Source organism: Mastacembelus armatus, chromosome 15, assembly GCF_900324485.2.
Source record: "Mastacembelus armatus chromosome 15, fMasArm1.2, whole genome shotgun sequence".
Lineage (NCBI taxonomy): Eukaryota > Metazoa > Chordata > Actinopteri > Synbranchiformes > Mastacembelidae > Mastacembelus > Mastacembelus armatus.
The window spans coordinates 22,974,781-22,996,447 of record NC_046647.1 but is presented as its reverse complement, the minus strand read 5'-3'; the positions used below and the strand labels follow the sequence as shown (position 1 = coordinate 22,996,447).

At 47.4% G+C, this 21,667-nt stretch overlaps 1 protein-coding gene across 1 annotated transcript in view; it reads right to left on the bottom strand.

The window, feature by feature from the left end:
• The window catches only part of arfgef3 (ARFGEF family member 3), a 31,869-nt gene that overhangs the window by 5,640 nt on the left and 4,562 nt on the right, over positions 1-21,667 (bottom strand). Inside the window, exons 3-37 of the mRNA XM_026310232.2 lie at positions 21,324-21,405; positions 21,105-21,245; positions 20,710-20,778; positions 17,600-17,716; positions 17,320-17,365; positions 16,542-16,626; positions 16,080-16,184; positions 15,649-15,773; positions 15,141-15,388; positions 14,922-15,034; positions 14,639-14,771; positions 13,941-14,560; positions 12,972-13,324; positions 11,735-11,901; positions 11,209-11,374; positions 10,809-10,916; positions 9,899-10,114; positions 8,950-9,060; positions 8,419-8,569; positions 7,865-8,182; positions 6,803-6,936; positions 6,100-6,245; positions 5,799-5,978; positions 5,545-5,686; positions 5,279-5,401; positions 4,917-5,020; positions 4,565-4,709; positions 4,345-4,473; positions 4,011-4,187; positions 3,592-3,706; positions 3,110-3,212; positions 2,252-2,383; positions 1,959-2,089; positions 620-838; positions 325-496 (exon numbers count right to left, since the gene is read on the bottom strand). Coding sequence (XP_026166017.1) covers positions 325-496; positions 620-838; positions 1,959-2,089; positions 2,252-2,383; positions 3,110-3,212; positions 3,592-3,706; positions 4,011-4,187; positions 4,345-4,473; positions 4,565-4,709; positions 4,917-5,020; positions 5,279-5,401; positions 5,545-5,686; positions 5,799-5,978; positions 6,100-6,245; positions 6,803-6,936; positions 7,865-8,182; positions 8,419-8,569; positions 8,950-9,060; positions 9,899-10,114; positions 10,809-10,916; positions 11,209-11,374; positions 11,735-11,901; positions 12,972-13,324; positions 13,941-14,560; positions 14,639-14,771; positions 14,922-15,034; positions 15,141-15,388; positions 15,649-15,773; positions 16,080-16,184; positions 16,542-16,626; positions 17,320-17,365; positions 17,600-17,716; positions 20,710-20,778; positions 21,105-21,245; positions 21,324-21,405 — 5,626 coding nt within the window. The remainder of the gene's footprint in view (positions 1-324; positions 497-619; positions 839-1,958; positions 2,090-2,251; positions 2,384-3,109; positions 3,213-3,591; positions 3,707-4,010; positions 4,188-4,344; positions 4,474-4,564; positions 4,710-4,916; positions 5,021-5,278; positions 5,402-5,544; positions 5,687-5,798; positions 5,979-6,099; positions 6,246-6,802; positions 6,937-7,864; positions 8,183-8,418; positions 8,570-8,949; positions 9,061-9,898; positions 10,115-10,808; positions 10,917-11,208; positions 11,375-11,734; positions 11,902-12,971; positions 13,325-13,940; positions 14,561-14,638; positions 14,772-14,921; positions 15,035-15,140; positions 15,389-15,648; positions 15,774-16,079; positions 16,185-16,541; positions 16,627-17,319; positions 17,366-17,599; positions 17,717-20,709; positions 20,779-21,104; positions 21,246-21,323; positions 21,406-21,667) is intronic.

Below are 21,667 nucleotides of genomic sequence, written 5' to 3'. Positions count from 1 at the left end.
CTATTTCTGCTTTAGCAACATTAGCATTTATCAGGAGATTCTGCCCAGCTGATCAATCTAAGCCTGATACTTGCTCTTCTTTTAGCTCAGCTTTGTTCTCTGACAACTTGGAAGAAAAATATCTGACTCTTTAGATGTTTTACTTTATTCATCAGCCAGTATATCAATAACTGCTCTTGCAGTAAACTGTAAAGTTATAGACTGTAGGACCAAAAATAAGCTGAAAGACAATAAAAAGGCTCCACAGAGCTGAGTGTTAATATAAAAACATATCACTGCAGCTTTAAAGTAAACTCCACAACTGTCTGGATGACGGGTTCCCACCTGCTGGGCGGTCATGCTGTCGGCCTGGCTCAGTGTGGCACACAGCAGCGCCTGGAAGTACAGGTTGAAGCTCATGGCAGACTGGCGGTAAAGATTCGCTGCTCCACAAACGCCCGACACCTTCATCAGCAGGTACTTCAGCCCGGGCCGGGTGTCGAAGTCCCGGGCTGTCCTGCGGAGGAAGAGATCAACAGATTGGTCAGCTGTGTTTAAAGCTGATCAATATTATCACCATCATTATTATATTACAAAACACTGTCATCAGCATGAATGTCTGACTCTTTGTTGCAGTTACCTGTAAGAGTCCAACAGCAGATCCAGGATTATCGCTAAATTCGTCATGGAGATGTAGCGCAGGAAGCCTGCGGTGGGTCTGCTGGGGTCAGAGGTCACAGGTGTGACCCTTTCATGACCTTCGGGCTGTTTGACAAACTCCTCCAGCAAGATGTCATAGAGGTTTTGGAGCAGGACCTGATGAGACAGCAGGCTCACCACGATGGTCCGAAACGGGATCCTGCAGGGCGACAGTGGTGATTTAGCTTTAAACAACATTATCCGGCACAGGAGCTAAACTCTGTCCCTCTTCTGGTGAAACCAGCTGCATTCAATCAGGTTGACACTTCAAAATGTTAAAGCAGATTATTGGCCTGTTACATGTGAAAGTGATGTTTTGGACAGAAACATGTTTTTATGAGGCAAAACAGTCAAAAACAAAAAGGCTTCAAATAAAGACTGAAAGCTGCTTGTGGATGTTGCAGATGTTTGTCACCACCAGAACTACACATTCAACATACTGACACAAGAAACACCAGGGACTCACACACATTTGAGCAATGAGCCATGTGCTGCACTGCACAACATGCAGAGACAATATGTGGACAGAGCTGCATTCAGAACCAGCTGATACCCACTGCCTCAGCGAAACGTCTCCAAGTTCAGATTCAGACCATTTTTTTTCTGTTTGCATTCTTACTCTGATTATTTCTTGGATGCAGGCAGCATACAAGGAGACAGAGTCACTACAGCAGTGAAAACCCATTTAAACTGTGGCAACGTATCAGCTGGTGCTAATCAATAGCTTTTCTCCACATTGTGCAGCTCTGAGGGTGGGGGGGGTGGCAGGTTAGCCTGACTATGGAGCTCATGTAGACCCATCCAGAGCCAAACTCTAATGTATGTGGGCATTTTTCACACTGTTCAAATCTGACAAACAACAACACAGATGTCACAGAAAACAATCTTACCCAATTTTCCTGCAGCACAAAGACAGAGAAAGTTACTGAGTTAGATTTATTTATATATATATATATATATATATATATAATATATTCTGCTTCCACTATATGATTTTCCTTTTGTTGCAGAGCTGGTTTTTCTTTGTTAAACTTTAGATCTTGTGAGTAAATGTAACGTTGGTATATAAGTATGAAATAAGACAAAACAGAGCACAAACAAATATTTAAACAAAGAATCAGAGCAGCACCAAATAACCCACAAGCTTCCTGTTGGTTAGAAATGTTCTCAGGAGCAGGGGAAGGTAATTTCAGTTTGGGGTTAGAAATAAATGCAAGGCTGTTAATTATGATCACGTGTATTTGTGTGTGTGTGTGTGTGTGTGTGTGTGTGCGGTTCACCTCTTCTGTGTGTGTCCATTGGACTGTTGGTCAGACGGCAGCTCGATGATGAGAACGCAGGACTGAGCGTGCTCGAAGCCGTCTTTGTTGCTGGGCGTCTTTGGAGAGCACTGGGTGTCCAACATGAAGACCTGGGACACAAACTGACGCCTCAGCAAGCAAAATATGTGCAAACACTTACTGCGCTCACAGCTGGAAGCATTTGGACTTTGGGGCAGCCCAGTGAACATAAAATACAAATTATTTAAGCTTGAGCATCAACACACTAAGTGGCAAACAGAAGCCGCACTGACCTGCTGAGCCATGGCCTTGATCCTCCAGTACTCTGCCTCTGCTGACGGGGAATGAGACGGCGCCGCCACCTTCACCTCACAGGCGTCTCCAGAAAAACTGTCTGAGCCGCTATGAAAGCACGCCAGAAGGTTCTACGGACAGACAGAACATGAGATAGAGGTTGAGAGAGACCTGCGCCAAATTAAAAAACCGGCCAAGAAGACACTAGTCAAATACTAGTGAACCTTTAAGTGTCTGCATTTCTCAGGGAAATCACCTCCAACATCAAGTTTCTACAGATTATTTCTGCTTCTCAGGCTTTTTAATCGTAACCGAACACCTTCACCTGGCCTCAGGTAAACATGCCTCCACATACAGAACAAAAGAATTTGTCACTGAATTTGTCATTTAACGAGTGAAACAAAAGAAGCTATTGTGCCTCTTGCGTCTCGTCTGAGGGAGGAGGCACTGAAGCTTTAAAGCTGCATTTGTCCTTTTTCCTCAGTGTTTAATCAGTTTAATAGAAAAGAGGTGGACCAGAACAAACCCTGATCCAGAGAGGAGACAAACGATGGCTGCAGGCCTGTGTGTGTGTGTGTGTGTGTGTGTGTGTGTGTGTGTGAGGTCAACTGGGGTTATCAAGCTTAACGTGGAGTGTTGGCATGTTGACAGTATTAACAGCAAAGGCTTTTGGATTACTTCTGTCCCAACCAGCAGATTCAGATTGAGGATGGCTTATGTGGTTTTGCTGTAGTGGACTGACCCGTTCAGTGTGTAACAGTTTCCCTTTACAGTCTGTGACACATGCAGGCCATTACACTCTATACAGCACCCTGCACTGTGTGTGTGTGTGTGTGTGTGTGTGTGTGTGTGTGTACCTTAACAGGCTCTAACGTAGCAGAGAAGGCATCCTGCAGAGCGCAGCAGGCCAACCTCCACATTTCCTCTGTGAACACTGGACCCACTGTAACCAAAACATACCTACAGAGAGAGAACAATGACCTCATTCAGAAAAACAGAAGGATGACATCATTTATATTTTTATTATTGTAAAAAAAACAACAAAAAAAAACCATAAGTCCAACAATGCATCAGTCTGATTTCAGCAGACATTCCCACAAACTGGTGGCACAGAGGAAGATGATGTATCAGGCTGTAACTGAGTTTATCATTGTTTTGGCCTGTTCATGGGATTTGATCATAACAAGACTTCTGTCTATCAATGAAGGAAATCTGCAGCTGCAGAAACCAACTGAATGACGTTCAGTTGCAGTTTGGTCACATGTCATTTCACAGAGGTGACAAAAATACAACTGACTAGTCCTGAAGAGGTGAAGAGTGATGGGTCGGCGGTCGGCACCTGATGCAGGAGCAGCCCACTCTGGAGATGGTCTCAGCTGGCTCCGACACACAGGCCACCAGCAGCTTGAACAGATCCTTCAACATCAGGTTGATCAGGGACTCATAACCAATATCTGCGCACGCACACACACACACACGCACACACACACACACACACCCCAACAACAACAAAGCAGGCTGTGAGTTCAAGGGATTGAGGTGGAGTCTCCACAATTTAATTTGACTAAAGAGCAGTGGAACACTAGGACAGCGGAACAACAAGCCATCAGTCATGCTCCACTTCCCTCCAGAGCACGAGCACACGCTGCCCACAGGACAAACAAGATCTCATGAGAAAAACAAAACAAACATAAATCCTTCACCGGTGACACAGTTACCTTCACTACACCCAAAGCCCCGCACAGAGCCACCCGTCACCTGAGTGTATGAAACTGTTCACGTGCTCCACCACCAGCTCGCACGACAGGCCAATGGCGTGCTTGAAGTTTGCCGCCGCAACGTCCCAGTAGGAGTGGTCGCCATGGCTACGCTGCAGCCACAGTGACATCACAGGGAGCAGCAGCTGGATGACTGAGAAGATGGCGAAGCCCGGACCTGTAGCGAGGAGACAGAGTCAAGGTGTGTGTGTGTTTTTGTGGAAAAACAATGGTCCTGCATGTCCCACAGCTTAGAGCTGGTGTGTGTCTGTGTGTGTGTTTGTGTGTGTGTTTGTGTGTGTGTGTGTGTGTGTGTGTGTGTGTGTGTGTGGTACCTGGTACAATGGTGACCTCTCTGAGCAGAGTGAAGAGCAGCTCCAGGGTTGGAGGCTGGTGCTGGCGGGGACAGTTTGACACAGCCGCTGTCAGCTGCTCCAGTAACAAAATCCATACCTGGATCAGGCCTGCAGGACGGGAAGTGACCAAGACACAGGAGCCAGAATCAGACAGTGTTTTAAAAGAGAGACAAGCAGAGACCTGGGACTTTGCCTTCACCTGTATCGTCATCAAACTCCTGCAGCACACAGTCCATCCCATCCTCGCTGCTGATCGAACGTTCCTGCGACCTCATCGGCAGGCTGGCGAGCCGTGCGCCCAGGAACACCGGCTTGGACGGCATCTTGTAGATCTTTGCCAACAGCTGTCAATCAACCACAACATGGCTTCATTCAGTCACATGGACAAACAATGGAAAACAAACAGCTACAGATAATGTCCTCAAATTCAATTTGGTCTCTCAGTCTCTACAGCTCTCCACTATATTCCATCACTTAGTGGAAGCAGTCTCCTGAAGAAAACGTCTTCCTGATATAAACAACAACAACAGTGTGAACTTCAGGGTTCCCACCTGCGAACATTTGCGGAGATAATCCAGAGCAGGTAAGCAGAGGTCAGTGGAGCTGTAGCCCGACACGTGCACACAGTCTCCGATCTCCTTATAGTCCACCTCTCCTGAAATGAACAATTAGAGAAAAACATTTACATGTGATGAAAAAAGGTGAGAACTATGAAAGATACAATAATAATAATAATCAGAATCAAACCTAGAAAAAAATCTTTATTTGTGCTTATTTTGCTGCAAATTGCAGAATCTCGCAACAATAAAATGATCAAACACACAGTTTACTGCCTGATTCCTGCAGAAACAAAATACTTAAGTTCTGTAAAAGTAATATCTCAAACTGAAAAACTAGCACGAAGGAGACAAACCTAAGCCTTTGACGAATTTCATGAGGCACATGATGTAGTCAGTGGCAGCGTTGGCAAAAACCTGGATGTTGTCGGTGCTGATGAAAGCCTCAAAGACATCAAACACCGGTGCCTGGGACTTCCCTGGAGGAGAGGGGGGGCAGAAGGAAATGAGGGAAGGGAAGATGGAAGGAAGGTGTTGAGGAGTGGACTGAATGAGCACGACTCAGGTGACTGAGTCTTAGACAAGTATTTTCTAATAAAACGTGTATTTTCACTTGGCGTACCCATGGAGTACTCTCCCAGCAGGTAGTCCTTGGTGTCGGTCTTGCTGCCATGAACGGTCCTCAGGGCGCTGAACAGAGGCCTCCATCCTGACAGGATCTGAGGAGAACACATCTCCACCAGCTCACCTATCGACGTTATCACCTGCAGGGAGGTAACCAGGGACACGCTCATACAATTTAGTCATGATGATGATGATGATGATTTAGTGACGATGGTATGACCGTGTGGTCTCAGTCCAAGGACGTGGCCTCACCTGGTCCTGTACGTCCTCGTCGCAGAGCTCCAGCTGCATGATGTGCTCAAAGGGCCTGAACAGCGCCTCGTTAAAGTGGAAGTGTGGAAGCTCCGCCCAGCTCGTCAGCACCTCCGTCAGAACATCGTGGATGAAGGAAACGGCCTTCTGGGATACGTGGCGCTCTTTGTGACATGCTGCCTGGAAATAGAAGAAACTTTTACACTGTTGGTTGTGAGTATTTATACACCGTCAATTTATTAGGAACAACCAGCTAAACCCTCCTCACAGTAACATGACACCACAGGCTGCAGCTCCCTACCTCCACCAGGTGTGGCGCCACCACGCTCCAGGCCCTCATCATGTGGAGCACGGGTCGGTTCTTGTTGCGGACGATCCTCAGCATGGCCTCACCCAGACGGAACAGATGAAGAGCGCTGCGTCGGTCCAGCGTGGACTTGGCCTCCCCTACGGACACACACAAAGGACAAAAAGACTCTGACCAAACTTGATATAAGCAGCGATCTGATGAATGTGTGTAATGTTCCCAGGGTCTGACTTTCTGCTTGTAAATCTGTAATTAGCAGGACCAGTCTCAGTCTGTCCACATACAGATGCTGCTTTTCTGATACAAACTCACAGTTTGTTTGAGTTTAATCTGAGAATCATGATTATTGTAATGGAAATGTATTGGGGAATGAGTTATTTAATTATATTGAGTTAATATCATGACGTCTTGCTCCCACTAAACTTTGGTCATTTTCTCTCAACCAACAGCACCAGTGTGATGTTTTTTTAAATATCTTCAATAAAATAAAACCACGTTTGTCTCCCTGAACTCACAATTAAATTAAATCCCAGTTTTATATCGTGATGTAAATAACAGGGAGCATCAGGTCTCAAGAATGAGATGACCTTTGAAATTTAGATTTTACACAGATGAGTGTTTGGGTTATAATTAAGAGGAGGAAATCTGTGTATTTATTGACGTGTGTGTGTGTATGTGTGTGTGTGTGTGTGTGTACCTGGCATTGCCAGTGAATAGTCTCCAGTCTCAGTAACAGAGTCAAACAGCTGAGACTGAGAAGATTTCCTGAGCTGCTGCAAGAAGCCGACCAGACCCACCAGGTTCAGCTTGGTAGCTGCTTCTTCAAACAACCTGGAACACACACACACACACACACACACACACACACACACACACACACACACACACACGTTTGCTGAGATAGTGCAGAAACACAGTTTAAAAGGCAGGGGTGCAGTGGCGTTGCCCTCTGAGCTGAGTTTTTTTGTGCAGGAGTATTTACTATGGTTTGGCACCACTTTCAGCTTGTAAATGTGTTGAGTCCATCTGTTCCAAAAGATCAGAGGGAACATTCGTATTATTTGCTTCTAAAAGCAGCCCAGATCACTGCTTATGTAAGAGATGATCCTTGGAATAAACACACGCTCCATATTTACGGCAGCTGCATGTGTGTGCATGTGTGTGTGTGTTAGTTGCGTGTCAGGGAAGATACTTTAATAAACAGACACACATAAACACACTTTTGTATTTCTATACTGGTCCTTAAGCTAAATCTAATTCTAAACCTGAACAACATGCTCCATTTTTTAAATTTGTACATTTTTTTTTTTATTTACACAGGGAGAATAAACAATAATAAACAAGCACACACACACACACACACACACACACACACACACACACACACACACACACACACACACACACACACACACTGTGGGATCGCTCAGCTTCTGCTGCCACCTTGTGGCTGTAAAAAAAAACATCACTGGGATCCAGAAATCAGTGTTATCTCCTTCATCAAATGTTCCTCTAGCCATAAAACATTTCTCTCACTGTTTAACCTTATTAAGAGGAAACTGCATCAGTTTCAAGGAAAAGATTCACCTAAAATCATAGGGGTGACTAATCTGTGGGGCAGCCCTGGATCATCTTTACTGATTCATTTAGAAATCCAGTTAAATGTCAAAATATTTGTCAAACAAATGTCAAAGAGGAGCTGGGACCAGCAGATATTTGCATATTGTGGTACTTCCTCCACGTGCTGTTTCAGCCTTACCTGTCAGCCTGCGTCGACAGCGTGCACACGGCCTTGGCGGCGCTAGTTCCAGTCATGAGGCTGCCGCTCTTCAGGTCCAGACCTCGGCCTCCTCTGCTGCTGCTCTCCCTCAGCAGCTCCTGGATGGACAGAGGCTGGATGACCGGTTGGCTCAGGCCCAGCTCCGAGGCCTCAGGGCTGGGTTCGCTGCTCAGCTCCAGCCCCATGTCGACGCCGGCCGGCTGCTGGGTCTGCTGGGTGATGGTGGTCAGGGAGGACGGCTGCGAGGAGCCGTCGCTGAAGTGGGTGTGCTCCAGTGAACTGATGTACTCAGTCACCCTGCGAGAGGGAGAGGAGGAGGGACAGGAGAACAGAAATATGGATGAGGTGAGGCAGAAGAAGAAGAACGTAGGAACGTGAATAAACCGTAGTCAAAGATATTAGAACTTCCCAAAGCATGAAAAAGGCAGCCCTGTCTTACACACAGTGAAGCTGCATAACTACTGTAACTACTAACAGATGCAGTCGGCCTTTATATGGAGCAGGTATTCTGCAGCACGCTAAGGTGTGTGCACCTGAAGACGTGGGGCCAGCAGTCGTGGTTGTGGCTGCCCATCTCCAGTCCCACGTTCAGGATGGCGTCCATACACAACACGTGAGCCGTATGCAGACGAACTCCCTGAGGACGCCCGATCTGCTCCAGACGCTGCTCGACACGATGCTTCACTGGACACACACACAAGCCCACATCCACACACATGACAGGAACATTTCCCAGTCAGAAGGCAACAGGCCTTTGTCAGAGTCCAGAAAAACCCACACACTGAAAACCACAGCAAGGTCTGTGGTTGCAGTCCCCACAGTTCCCTCTAGGTGTCGCTAAAGGCCTATTTATGAATGGTTTCTGTCAGGAGACGTGGGTTAGAGCCCCTTCAAGTAGAAAACATCACACTGCACCCTTTTCAATGAGACACACCCTTTTCAACACTGTCTTATTGATCTGTAGTAACAGCATTTTGTCTATTAGTGTGACTGTGACTTCCAATGTATCAGTATCAACTGTGAGTTTACAGGGCGATGAGTGAAAACAGTGCTGCTCTCAGTACCTTGTGTGATGGCATCTCCCGTCTCTCCCACCTCCTTCTCCTCCTTCTCCTCCTGCACACACGAGGCTGCAGCCATCTGGGCTAAAGCTGAAGCACAGTTGGCAGCCACACCTGACACAGACACACAGACACAGACAGACAGAAGATGCTGCTGAGCTTCAGTCACTCTCTCGCTCTAAATATATCATCACTGCACAATGGAAGCCAAATGACGACTGTACTGATGCAGCTTTTTGTCCCCAGCCTGGTCTTTCTGCTCCTCTGTGTGTTTAAATTAAATGGTCCATAAAAACTGCAGCGTCCCTCACACCCTGTCCTCTCTCCACCATGTGTTCATCCATATTCATCAGGCTCCTGTGCTGCTAATTTCAATCAGGCCTCAGCCCCAACTGGCCATGTGGTTGTTGAATAACTGACACACTCAGGCTTCTGAAGTGGATCATTAATAAAACTGATACTCGCTCCCTGACTTAACAGTTTATAGGGGAACCTGTTGGCCTGTGGTGTAAGGTCTAAGTAAGGTGTTAGCTTCAGTTCTGCCTCACAGCAGCAGAACGCTGACATAACGTCCAGCTACCATCAATCCCACCCAGTTAATTGTTTAAAGCAACAGTCGGACTGAAATGTCCATTTGTTCCTGGACTCAGCTTTATAGCCACCAGGTCTATTGGATTTCTTCCAGTGCAGCCAGGACATGGTTGACTGATGCGCCTCACTTTTGCACACACGTCACTTTAAAACTGTGAGTTGAGAATCTTTAAGGTGCAGTGCTGTCGACGGGCTTAGAGCTCCAACAGAGTAGAAGCTGGACCTGAGATTTCTCATTCTGCCACTTGGAAACATCAGAAACCTCAGCACCGTGTTACCAGTCCTCACTACATCATTTTAAAAAGCACACGCAGTTGATCCGTTTCTTGTTAGTACAGATACCAGTCGTGGTTTCACCCACCCAGGGCGCAGCTGAGCGCAGCAGCCTTACGGAGGCCGTCTAAACTCAGACAGATGGTGTCTCTCTCCCGCTGACTCTGCTCTTTCACCCCCTCCGCTCCCAGGATGAAGGCCAGGCCCTTGGAGCTCCCCGCCATGCGGCCCGTCAGCGGCGTGGACAGCACATCGATCAGGTTCTTCCACACACCGGTAAGGATGAAGCGGGAGAACACAGCTCCTGAAACACACACACACACACACACACACACACACACACACACACACACACACACACACACACACACACAGCAGTGGTTACCATGGGGGACGCAGCAGGAGCACAGTTGGTCTCTGACTCATTTTTTCCATCACTCTCTGCACCTGCTCTCTCCAGCTCCTTCTTTTCTCTCAGAGTCTGAGTCTGTCACTGTACAGTTCTTGTAATAATAATAATAATAATAATAATAATAATAATTATAATATCTAAGACACATCCACTGACAATTTTGGTCTTTTCTCAAAATGAACATTCATTTGGATGGACACACTAAGACACAGTTTGGTTCCTTTAAAGCACAGTGACAGGTTCAACCTGAAAAACTGGTTGGTTCTCATTATTCAGCAGTTTTTCTGGGATAGTTTCTGCTTTAACGCAGGTTTTGGTTTCTTTGTGTTAAGGCCTCACTCGTCTGTGTCCTCTGGTTTTCAGAGCATCCCAAAAACAGACTGCAGCACTGTGGAGGAGCGTTCGCCCCTGATTGACACAGCAGCAGTTATCAGGTGAACCGAGGGTTTAGAGAACACGGCTCTAGAAATGCTGCAACAATGAAAATCTGTGAATCAAGAGGGTCTGACCTGATTTTTACAGCTGACGGGGTAAAAACAACCCTTCCAAACTCAGACTGCATGTTTTATGACACCCCCCCACAGACCTGCCATCGCAGTGTCGGTCCCTGCTCTGTCGCAGCTGAGCGGCGGCTGGCTGGACGCCCTCCGGATCAGCTGACCTCCGATCGCGCTGCTGCCCAGGCCGTCGATATCTGAGATGGGGGGGGGGGGGATGAAAAGAAGAAAGGAATCTGCCATGTCACCCACAAAAGTGACACAAGATACAATAAATGTGTAAAATAGTGTGAACATGCAGTGCTATGATTTTTTTTTATATTAATTTTCTTTTGATGATGAAACATAATGAAAAGTCATAAAACTGTTGATCCTGTGAAAACACCTCACACACACAGTCACAGGAAGTGTCCAGGCGGTTCCAGTCCCCTGAGGACAGATTTGGATGATATCAGGTTGTCGTGTGTGTGTGTGTGTGTGTGTGTGTACCTGTCAGCATGGTGATCAGTGGCAGTGTGTGGTCCTCAGGTGAGCCCCAGTACCCAGCCTCAGCCAGCAGGTTGCGCTCTAACACCTGGTGATAGAGTTCCTCAATCCAGGCCTGAGACAGAACCACGAGGACCCCACTGCTCTGGATCAGACGCACAAACTCTTTCTGCACAACCAGAAACACACAAACACACACACACACACACACAAACACACAAACACACACACACACACACGTTATCGTGTTTAATTCTGTGCTGTTCTCCACGTCCAACATTTCTATTAGATTTTCTCATTGTCCTCAGATCAGCTTCATCTTTTAATTATTTTTACCTTCATTTATATAATTTTCTCTTCTGTCTATTCTTTCCTACTTGGGTTCTGGTATCAGTGCAGTGATCTGTTTTACTGGATGTTTCCCTGTGTGTTCTATGTGTTCTGGTCTGTGGTTGCACTGTCAGGGTGTGTTTTACTCTTTGTCTCTAACGACTCCACTAACTGGTCTCACGGAGGACGTGACCCTCACCAGGCTGAGGACGGGGCTGAGCGCCCGTCGTCTGTAGTAGTCGCAGCAGCAGAGCTTGAGATTGAGCAGCAGAGCGTAGTACGACACCAGGTACAGACCGTCTGCGTTCATCAGAGACTGGCAGCTCAGAGTGGCACCTGTCTCAAAACCCGGAGAGTGGATCCCACCTGGAGAGACAGGAGGACAGGGTCAGGGACTAAAGCCGCAAAGCTTCTGAGGCAGAGGAAGGACTTTCTAGGCTACTGTATAAACACAACACACAGCCACGGGAGGAAGAAGAACAGAGCACATGGAAAAGCAGCCAGAGGGTGAAACGTGGAGAGCAAGACTGGGAATGTGTGCAGAGGTGAGAGGAGGCAGTGGGATATGATCTGTCAGCTGACAGGTCAAGGGTTTTAATCAGAAAGTCACACTGGGGGATTTTACAGCCTCCACCAGATTCATTAAGTCAGTTAACCATAGAGTTTAATCTGAGTCGTCATTTTGCTCTGCTGATGCAGAAACTCCCAGCAGGCTTCCTGTTTGTACTGATGGATTATGGGTCAAACCTTCAGGGCCAAATGTCTGATTAAATGGTGATGAACTGAATGTGGAGCTCACTATATACATTCAAACTACACTTAAATGGGCAACTCCTTAATCCTAGTTCACATCACTGGGATAGAAATTAATATTATCAATAATTAATATTCTTAGTGTTTGATCAGGTAGTGTAATATTTGACTGTATTAGTGAGGTCACACCTGCAAACACTATGTCTGTGTGTATGTCACCAGAAATAATTCCTCCCATTTCACTTCTCTGGATTTGGAAGCAAAGAGATTTATCTGATTTAATACAGTGTCATAAGGAAAGTAATCCACATAGCCATATAAAATAAAATCTGTTCCCACTTCAGGATTCTGGTCTTAGTGAATGATCCATTCATTTGCATAAATACTTTGAATCATTTGTTCTAGCTTGATCTCATTGGAATATATCTTAGAACCCGCTCACACTGAGCGTCTCAGTCTGGGCCTCGGCCAACAGCAGAGACTTCACTGCCACCAGGGCTGATAAATAAAGGAAGAGGCTGCTGCACAGATCTCTCCGCCCTCAGCAAATACCCCGTGTTTGTTTAGCCACACACACACACACACACACACACACACACACACACACTCGGACAATGATAGAGTCCCTGTTGTTCCCAGTTTTCACACATGAAAAGCAGTGAAGTCACAGCAGATCTACACACCAGCCTGCAGCCCGGAGCAGAAGGTGGAGGAGAAGTTCTGCAGCGACAGATCCACATCTGTGGCGGTGGCCAATCCCAGCAGCCGGGGGAGCAGCGCCGCCAGCGACTGGACGAACAGCCTGGCGCTCTGCTGGTCAGCCTCCTGGTTGCGGAGCAGTTTGAGCGACAGGGCGGCGGTGCGCAGGGAGCGGTGGCCCGGGCAGTCGCGAGGAGTCTGCTGCTCCTCGTCGGCCAGCGAGACGTTGTCGGAGCCAATGTCAGACACGTCGGAGCGGCCCGAGTCCTTCTCGGCAGCCATGGAGTACTGATCACATGAGTCGAACTCCGTGCGAGACAAATCCTGCTCCTCCATACTGGTGGATGAGAAGAGAGAAGTGTGACTACATCACATCACAGCAGGATTTTAGTCCGATGGATTTATGTGCCAGGCAGAGACACGTGAGTCAGTGTCAGACAGATTCAGATTCATGACATGAACAACTTCCTGCAGTGACTCATGATGAGGTCACTGTGTGGTGACGCAGCTGTAAGACACATTTTAACGCTGACCTCAGGTCTGTGCAGTAACCTATACCTAATAATCTAAAAGTTAAACATCAGGCATAAAGAAGTTGATACTGATGTGAAACTGACCTGCACTTTCAACCACAATAACATAAGTCAGGCATCAAACTAGAGCCTGGACACTGATGGAAGTTTCAAACTCAAAGTCAGTTTCATAGTTTGCTCAAATGAAAAGTGTCTGTAACCAAGTGAATTAACCTAAAAACCAACGGCAGCTCTGTCATTCTAAAAACTCCAGAATACATTTGACGTCTACCCTAAACATTTCCTTCACACTCTCCCACCTGACTGCGTAAAGAACACACACTCCTCAGGATCTAAATCACAGTCTGAAGGTGAATCTGAGGCTGCAAATCATTTTATTTCCACTGGATGTCGGGAAATGATTAAAACACAGACACACACCTGAAGTTACTCTCACTGTATCGGGACCCTCCCCCGTGGTGCGACCTGGTCCTGGACTCCACAGACAGGAAGTTTGTGATATCAGGGTAGACGAGGGCATGACTCCGCTGGACCACATCTGGAGGAACCACACCTGGTTTCTCTCCCACCCCTCCTGCTCCCACAGCACCGCCTCCTCCTCCTGCTCGCTCTTTGTCTGCTTTGCCCTCGGTGCCCCCCGCCGCTACTCCTTCCTCCCTCTGGCTGCCCTGCTCCGGCTCAAGGCTCGGCTCAGGTTTGGTGCCCTTCTGGCCAGGACAAGCTGAGGGTGAGGGGAGCCGTGCATCCTCCCCACACTCGTCAGGGGTGGTGTGGCTCAGACCCAGGCCCAGCTCTCCCACCTCCAGATCCAGGGTGGTCTGGCCTGTTTCAGTGGTGATGCTGATGCTTATGTCGGGGCTTCGCTCGGTGGCTCCGGCGGTGGCCACGTTGGAGGAAGAGGAGCTGGGGTCCCAGGGGCCCTGCTCAGAGGACAGGATGTGTCTCTGCCACCTGAAGTCGGCCTCGTTGATCTCCATGGACTCACGAGTTGACTCTGTCCCGTCTTTCAGATCGTCCAGTCGCCTGAGGAGAAGCCGAGCCTGGAAACACAGCTGCTGTGTTATACCAGGTGTTATTACCGTGCCTTCATCATGTGTAACTGATGTCTGAGCGCGTACCTGCTCAGGTTGGATGCCCCGGCCCTGCGACAGTTCATCCAGTGCACCGAGCAGAGCACATGCACAGGAAACAGAAGAGTAACACGCCTCGATGCCGCCCTTCATACACGCCTCCGTCATTCCGTCCATCACTCTGCCGGAGGAAACACATGTTTTTAAACCACATCGCATGAATCAGGAGCGTTTGAAACAAAACAGAGCAGCGTAACGTTTAGAGGACATGCTGCTGTTATGACATGATGTGTTTCAGAAAACAGCATCAAAAGACAGAGGAGCTGCTAACAGTTTTAGCAGGTCCAGGTGGGACTTCCTCTTTGAGAAGGAGCGCTTCCTGGTTTCAGGTTCAGCGACACATGGTCCAGCCAGGTCATACAGCCGCTGAGGACTGCCCAGAATCTGAGACAGAAACAGAACCACACAGCCTCATGTACCTACGCATTAAGTCATTCATTTGCGAAGGTAGAAAACACATCTAAAAAGTTGGTGTGTCTGCTCCTCCCACCTCCTTCATGATGCGGATGGCCTCCGTGCGGTGCTGAGGAGGCGGGTACAGCAGAATCCGGTGGTACAGCGACTGCAGCACCGGTTTCATCGACTCCACACAGCTCACAAGGCGCACGAGCTCCGCCGCGATGTAACACACCGTCCGCACGACCGGCGCAATCCTGGCAGGGGCGCTGGACGAGCAGCCGGACCCCCTGCCTTGGTCTGATACCCCTCCACCAGAGGAGTCCAGCTCCTGGCTGATTCCTAGTAGGGCGGGGAGGGAGGGACATGGAGCTGAAACCCTAAAATCACACTGATAAATGTGACGATTAATGTTGGATCTGTGGAGGAGTCTGGTTTCTGCTACAGCCAAATGAAACCTGAGTCAGGTCCTGTAGCAGCTGGTTCATGTTACAAATGAACATTAGACAAACTGTCAAAAGACGTTTCTTAAACCTGGGCATATAGACCCCTCATTTTAATTCCCACTGACTCACACCAGCCCCAGTGGTTTCTCTTATTACCTAGACTCAGCCTCTCGGAGAGCCGGTCTCTGTCTGGCGCCCCCATGTATCCGTGGTGGGAGGCGATGGTTTTGTCATTGACCGGATTTCCCATGATCGCCACCAGGGATGGACACAGCTGCTTCCTGAGAGAAGAGACATTACAGTAAATAGTAAATAATAATTATTACCATGAAGGGGGAAGGTTCAAAATACTAAACAGACCATTATGTCTCAGATTATCATTAGCTGGACAGATGGACAGTAACCCACCCCATAAATATTTAAATTAGGTCACTGAGCCTACATCATTTTGTTTTTGACTTCTTTGCAACTGATACAAGAATCTGACACGACCTTAAACCTGAAAATTAGAACATATATTTGAGATTTTAGGGAAACCGGGTATTTTCTGAAACGGTTACTGAAGTTATTTTGGTTACGGTTCTTACCAGACGAGGTCTGTGAAACCCCTGGACAGGTGCATTGTGGGAGGACAGCTGCTGAGCATGGAGAGGATGCATTCCAGGTAGAGCAGCTGCAGAAGCTGGTGATCACTGAAGGGTGAAAGCAGAAACAACAGACCTCAGAGGTCAGACAGACTCTCATCACTGCTGTGACGATAATCGTGTAGGTGAAGGTGGAAAAGCAGCTGTTCTTGGCTCTTTCACTTGGTTTTCAATCCCACTGCTGACAAGCTGTTTGTCAAAGCTGCTGAGCTGAACCTGATTTACCCTCAGACGTCACCTAAAAACACCTTTTATGGTTAAAACCAGTTTTTCCTAAATTGATATTATTTTAATTAAATGGAATCTGACACAAAACCAGTTCTAATCAGGTTCTTGTCAGACTGGAGCTTCTGGCTGCGTTACCACTGAAATATCACATCAAATACTGCAAAGCTGCAGTGTTACCTGTCCACTGACTCCAGCTTCTCGCAGAAAACTGTCAGAACCGTAACCACATCTTCACACAGCGCCTGACTGGTAGGAGAAATATCTGCGCACACGCGCACACACACACACACACACACACACAGACACACACACAGACACACACACAGACACACACACACACCAAAGAAATTCAATAACCCATGCAATCTTTATTCAGTAGGTCCATGTCGAGATAAAAGCTTTGCCATGTCTCTCACCTTCCTATATTCTGTAATAAATAAATCACTTTCTCTGTGAAGCTGTTTGGCTGTGTGCCTGCAGACACTGTGTGTGTGTGTGTGTGTGTGTCTGTTTATAGTATCATAAAGAAGCCAGTCTTTGCTACCTGCACACTGTGGTGTCATTACAATGGCTTGATGACAACTATAAAACACTTTGTGCTGCATACAAAAGGTCCACAGGCAGTAGCTGCTCCATGAAGCTTTGACATGACAAAACACATCATGACATAGAAAAAAAAAAAAAAGAAGAAGATTCTGATGTTGTTCCTACTCTGAAGTTTGTCCTGAGCCAAGGGGAAGGATGTGATTAGCAGCATTTAACTATGTCCGCAGTAATAAACGTTGACGACACATTTAAAACGATGTCAACAGATACATTTCATGAGGCTGGATCTGATGGCAGAGCTGCCTGATGAAGTGTGTGTCAGAGCTCTATTGTGTGATCATACAATGGGAGTGATTGCAGCTAATGAGGACTGCCGCAGAGGTGAAGGGTGGCACCGATAATGACGTACCTCTTCTCTGCAGTGGCGGCGCAGTGATCTCATCTCCATCTGCACCCTGGGGAGCAACACACAGCAGGAGTCATGTTTACACCGAGCGGGTCTTTTGTATGCGCACAGAGGATGAGATACAGATGTAGTAAACACATTTGGCATCAAAATGTAGATTCCTAATCAATCACCTAACTGTTGAGCTTCTGAGCTCGAAAAACACACACATACTGTGTGTGTGTGTTATATCTGCTGCAGTGTGTGTGCGTGCGTGTGTGTGCGCTTTGTACGAGTGTGTGACCTCTTGTCGGTGCCGCAGCTGTAGCGTCAGGTCTCCCAGTATCTGGCTCAGCGTGGCTCTGACCGCCGTGTTGATGCTGCGCTGGTGACAGCTGGACACGTATGTGTCAATACACACCTAAACACGCAGAGGTCAAGAGGTCAGAGGGCGATTCACACGTCTGAGTCACCAAAACTAGAAAAGTCACGACACTTGGTCCTGAGGAAGCCTCACAGACAGACAGCAGCTGAGCAGACACACACTGATCAGCCTCAACGTTAAAACCAGTAGCAGGTGAAGTGACTGATGATCTGGTTACACCTGTCAGGGGGTGGGACATATCAGGCAGCAGGTGAACAGTCAGATCTGGAAGTCCATGTGTTGGATGCAGCAAAAATGATGATCCTACAGGAGAGCTGCTGCAGCACAAACTGCTGCTGTGACAGACAGCTGTCAGAAACACACAGGGACCCCAGCTCAGGTCCATGCTGACCCCCGTCCACCACTGAAAGCTCCTACAATGGACACGTGAGCATAAAAACTGGACCTGGGAGCAGCGGAAGGAAGAAGCCTGGTCTGATGAATAATGTTTACATTACATGGACGGCCAGATGCAGGGGAGGAGATGCTGGATAAAAAAAAAAAAAGTCTGATCCATAGAGCACTGACCTCTTAAACTCACAGCTTCCAGGACTGAAAGGTTTTGCTGGTGTCAGGGAGCAGAGAGACCTGCACCATGTTTAAATGTTGTGGCTGATCAGTGCACGACATATGGTTTGCTTTTTCTGTGGTCATCTTACTGGATTACAGAAGTACAGCATGTTGTCACATATGGTCCCAGTGAGATGGAAAACAGCATGAGTGCTAGTGGCACATTGTACACATCAAGCTAGTAAACGTACACACACATACACGCACAAACAGTACGCTTCATCCTGGGGGGACTCAAAGCTCCAAACAGACCATCTCTGCTAATTATCCTCAGATTTAGAGCCTCCGATGTTTTACACCAGCTGTCCCCGATCAATAAAGGACCGATCCATCCTGCATTATTGGCCTCAGCCACAGTGAGTCTGCATGTGAGTCAGATGGACAGGAGGGGAAGGAGCGGCCTCCTGCTGTTTCCTAAATTAAACAGGTCTTGAAGCTCCTGCAGCTTTAACACTCGCACTGCCTGCAGCAAAGCAGCGTTTCAGCTGGTTTAATTTGGACACTTGGGTTTGGATGAGACTGAGCTTTGTCTTTTCTGTCACTAGAGTTCTGGGCAGTTGTCTGATAGTCATCACTTCTATTATACACAGATACAGAAAACACAGACCAGCAGCTGTAACATGCATTTACTGCAGGTCAAACTGCAGCTGCTGCTATGAGCCTCCTTTCCTCTAGGGGGCACAGCTCAGTGACCTCACAGTGACTTCACGGCTCTTCACTTGTTGGACTGACCAGTGCCGGTTCCTTTACACGTCTTCTCATTTTCCAATTTGAAGTTTTTGCAGCAGAGGCGCTTCACAACCAGTGGATTTAGTGATGGTGAGTTTCTGTGGCAGACCGATTATAAAGACAAGCACAGACACACAGACGTCACTGTGAAACCTTAGACCATGTTTAAAAAGAGGCAATTAAACTGCTGGGCCTAAGTGTGTATAACCGTGAAGAGCAGAATGTTTTTAATGTAAGTGATACGATTGGATTAAAGTATATATCTCAAACCCCGGGCGGCTGAAACTGAATAAACCCCTCAGCGGTGCCAATCCCTGCATTAAGAACCTGTACTAAGCTGCACTCTTTGTATGGGATGTTACTGATAATGGAGAGGTGCTGACAACCTCTCCAGCTCTGCCTGAGTTACGACCAAACACAAACAGAAACACACCCAGACCAGATGGCCGCCCGGGCAGCACAGAGCCCATTAACACAACATGTTGACCAGGTTTTTACGAGCTGTTAATGGACATCAAAAGCATCACCTGGCTCCAGGAGCCGCCGCCGCTGCTGCTGAGGGAGCCCAGGGATGTTACAGGGAGACAATCTACAGATAACAGTCTGCTGCTGTGTGTGTTTGGGCAGGTTTATGTTTGGCGATAACAGGCTGGTCACATTAATGACGAAGACGACATTTTCAGATGATTGTTTTTCTGCAGCTCTGGCAGCTGGGGTCACTCTGCTCTCGTCTGCTGATTTTTACACAATTCCATCGTTGTGTGTGTGTGTGGAAGGTTTTCCTGCCGTTGTCAGCTTGGATTCTAATGTGACCCTGTTTAAAGTCTCTGAAAACCCTCTGGTGCAGCACGATCCCCTTCTCCTCGTGTCTAATAGCTAAATTCACAGCTCCTCTGGTGCCCTGCAGCCCCAAAGAGCCACAGGAGGAACAGTCACAACACAAACATCGAAACTGGTCCAGCATTTCACTGGAAACTGTGATTCCAACTATTCCTCACGTGTAACACTCCAACCACAGTGCTGTGCACTCATGTTTATCCAAACTGTTCTAACTATTCGTTTGTTCACTTCAAGAAACACTGAGCATCAGTCAAGGTGAAGAAAAAGCACATTAGTTTCAGTAAAGCCCAAACAGCCCGACAGGTAAAGGTACCACATGTTTGTTTCATGGTAAATATCTTTTTTCTACCTCAAAGGTCTCGACTGCTTGTTTTTCGATTCCAAAATGAATCGACCTCCATGTCAGTGTGTGTGTGTGTGTGTGTGTGTGTGTGTGCGTGCAGGGCCACTCATCTCAACTGTGTGAAATATTGATGAGATTACAGCAGAGACCAGGCCTTTGGGTGGGCAGGGACGGAGCACAGCTCATGTTCTGCTTGCTATTCTAACAGTTCACTTTTCTTTTTTAAAACTGACTGATGCTATTTGTCATCAGGACGGTACAGGACAGTCCGATCAATACTGGGACCATTAAATACTGGGACCATTAAAAAACCTGACTCCATTTTTCTTTGTCATCCAGTAAAAGTCAGAACCTGTTCCACACTGGTGAAGCAGCAGAGCGCAGCCAAGTCCAAGGCCACAGCTCATTTAGCTTTGAAAACACATCTCTGAACTATTCCAGCTCAATTGTCGTTTAGTCCCAGGTGCACAGAGTAAATACTCCGGGGATACAAATGGATCTACGATACCTCAGCAATCCGCAGGATGGAGTCTCCGTTAATGTCAAAGTTTGGTGAGTAGGTGATGCACAGCAGGACCTGCACACAGGAGACACAAACACACTTTTCTACTTTCTAAAACAGACTTTGGCCTGTAATCGTTAAACTTTATGGAGAGTAGAAGATGCATTAACAGCTGAGGGGAAAGGACTAACTTCTGAAACCTCATTAAAACCATCAGCACTGTGACAAACTGAGTCCATACTAAGATGAACACAAACTGGTGAAATGAGGTGACTAATGGGGTCTAAAGAAGCTGGTTTACAGAAAACCTTCAAGGGAAAAGCTGCAATCTGCTATATAGACCAGGTCATCTGAGTCCAGGTACTAACTGAGACTGGGATTTGTTTGTCCCCAGTTTGTACCTTCATGACTTCCACCTGCAGGTCTTCATGCAGAGATGGGGTGATTCTGATGGCCTCCAACATCTGGCTCAGCAGCTGCTTCTCCAGGACCTCCACCTCCCTACCACCCCCACCCACAAACCTGTCCTCACACAGGAGCTTCTGAATGGAGAGTGAGAAGAGAGGTGATCAGGATCAGACCGTTGTAGTGCAAACCAGTTCCACTGAGTCTTCCAGTACCTGCATTCCAGTAAGTGCCGTCTGTCCCAGTTTGGTGTTTTTTGACTCCAGAGCCATTTGCAGAGGCAGCAGACAGCGTTCTCTGCAAACACACACACACACACACACACACACACACACACACACACACACACACACACACACACACACACACACACACACACACACACACACACACACACACACACACACACACACACACACACACACACACACACACACACACACACACACACACACACACACACACACACACACAACTGTGCTGTCAGAAGCGTCTGAATCCTGCCAGACAACAGGACATTTAAGGTGAAGGCAGAAATAATCTTAGTGACCAGGGTCTA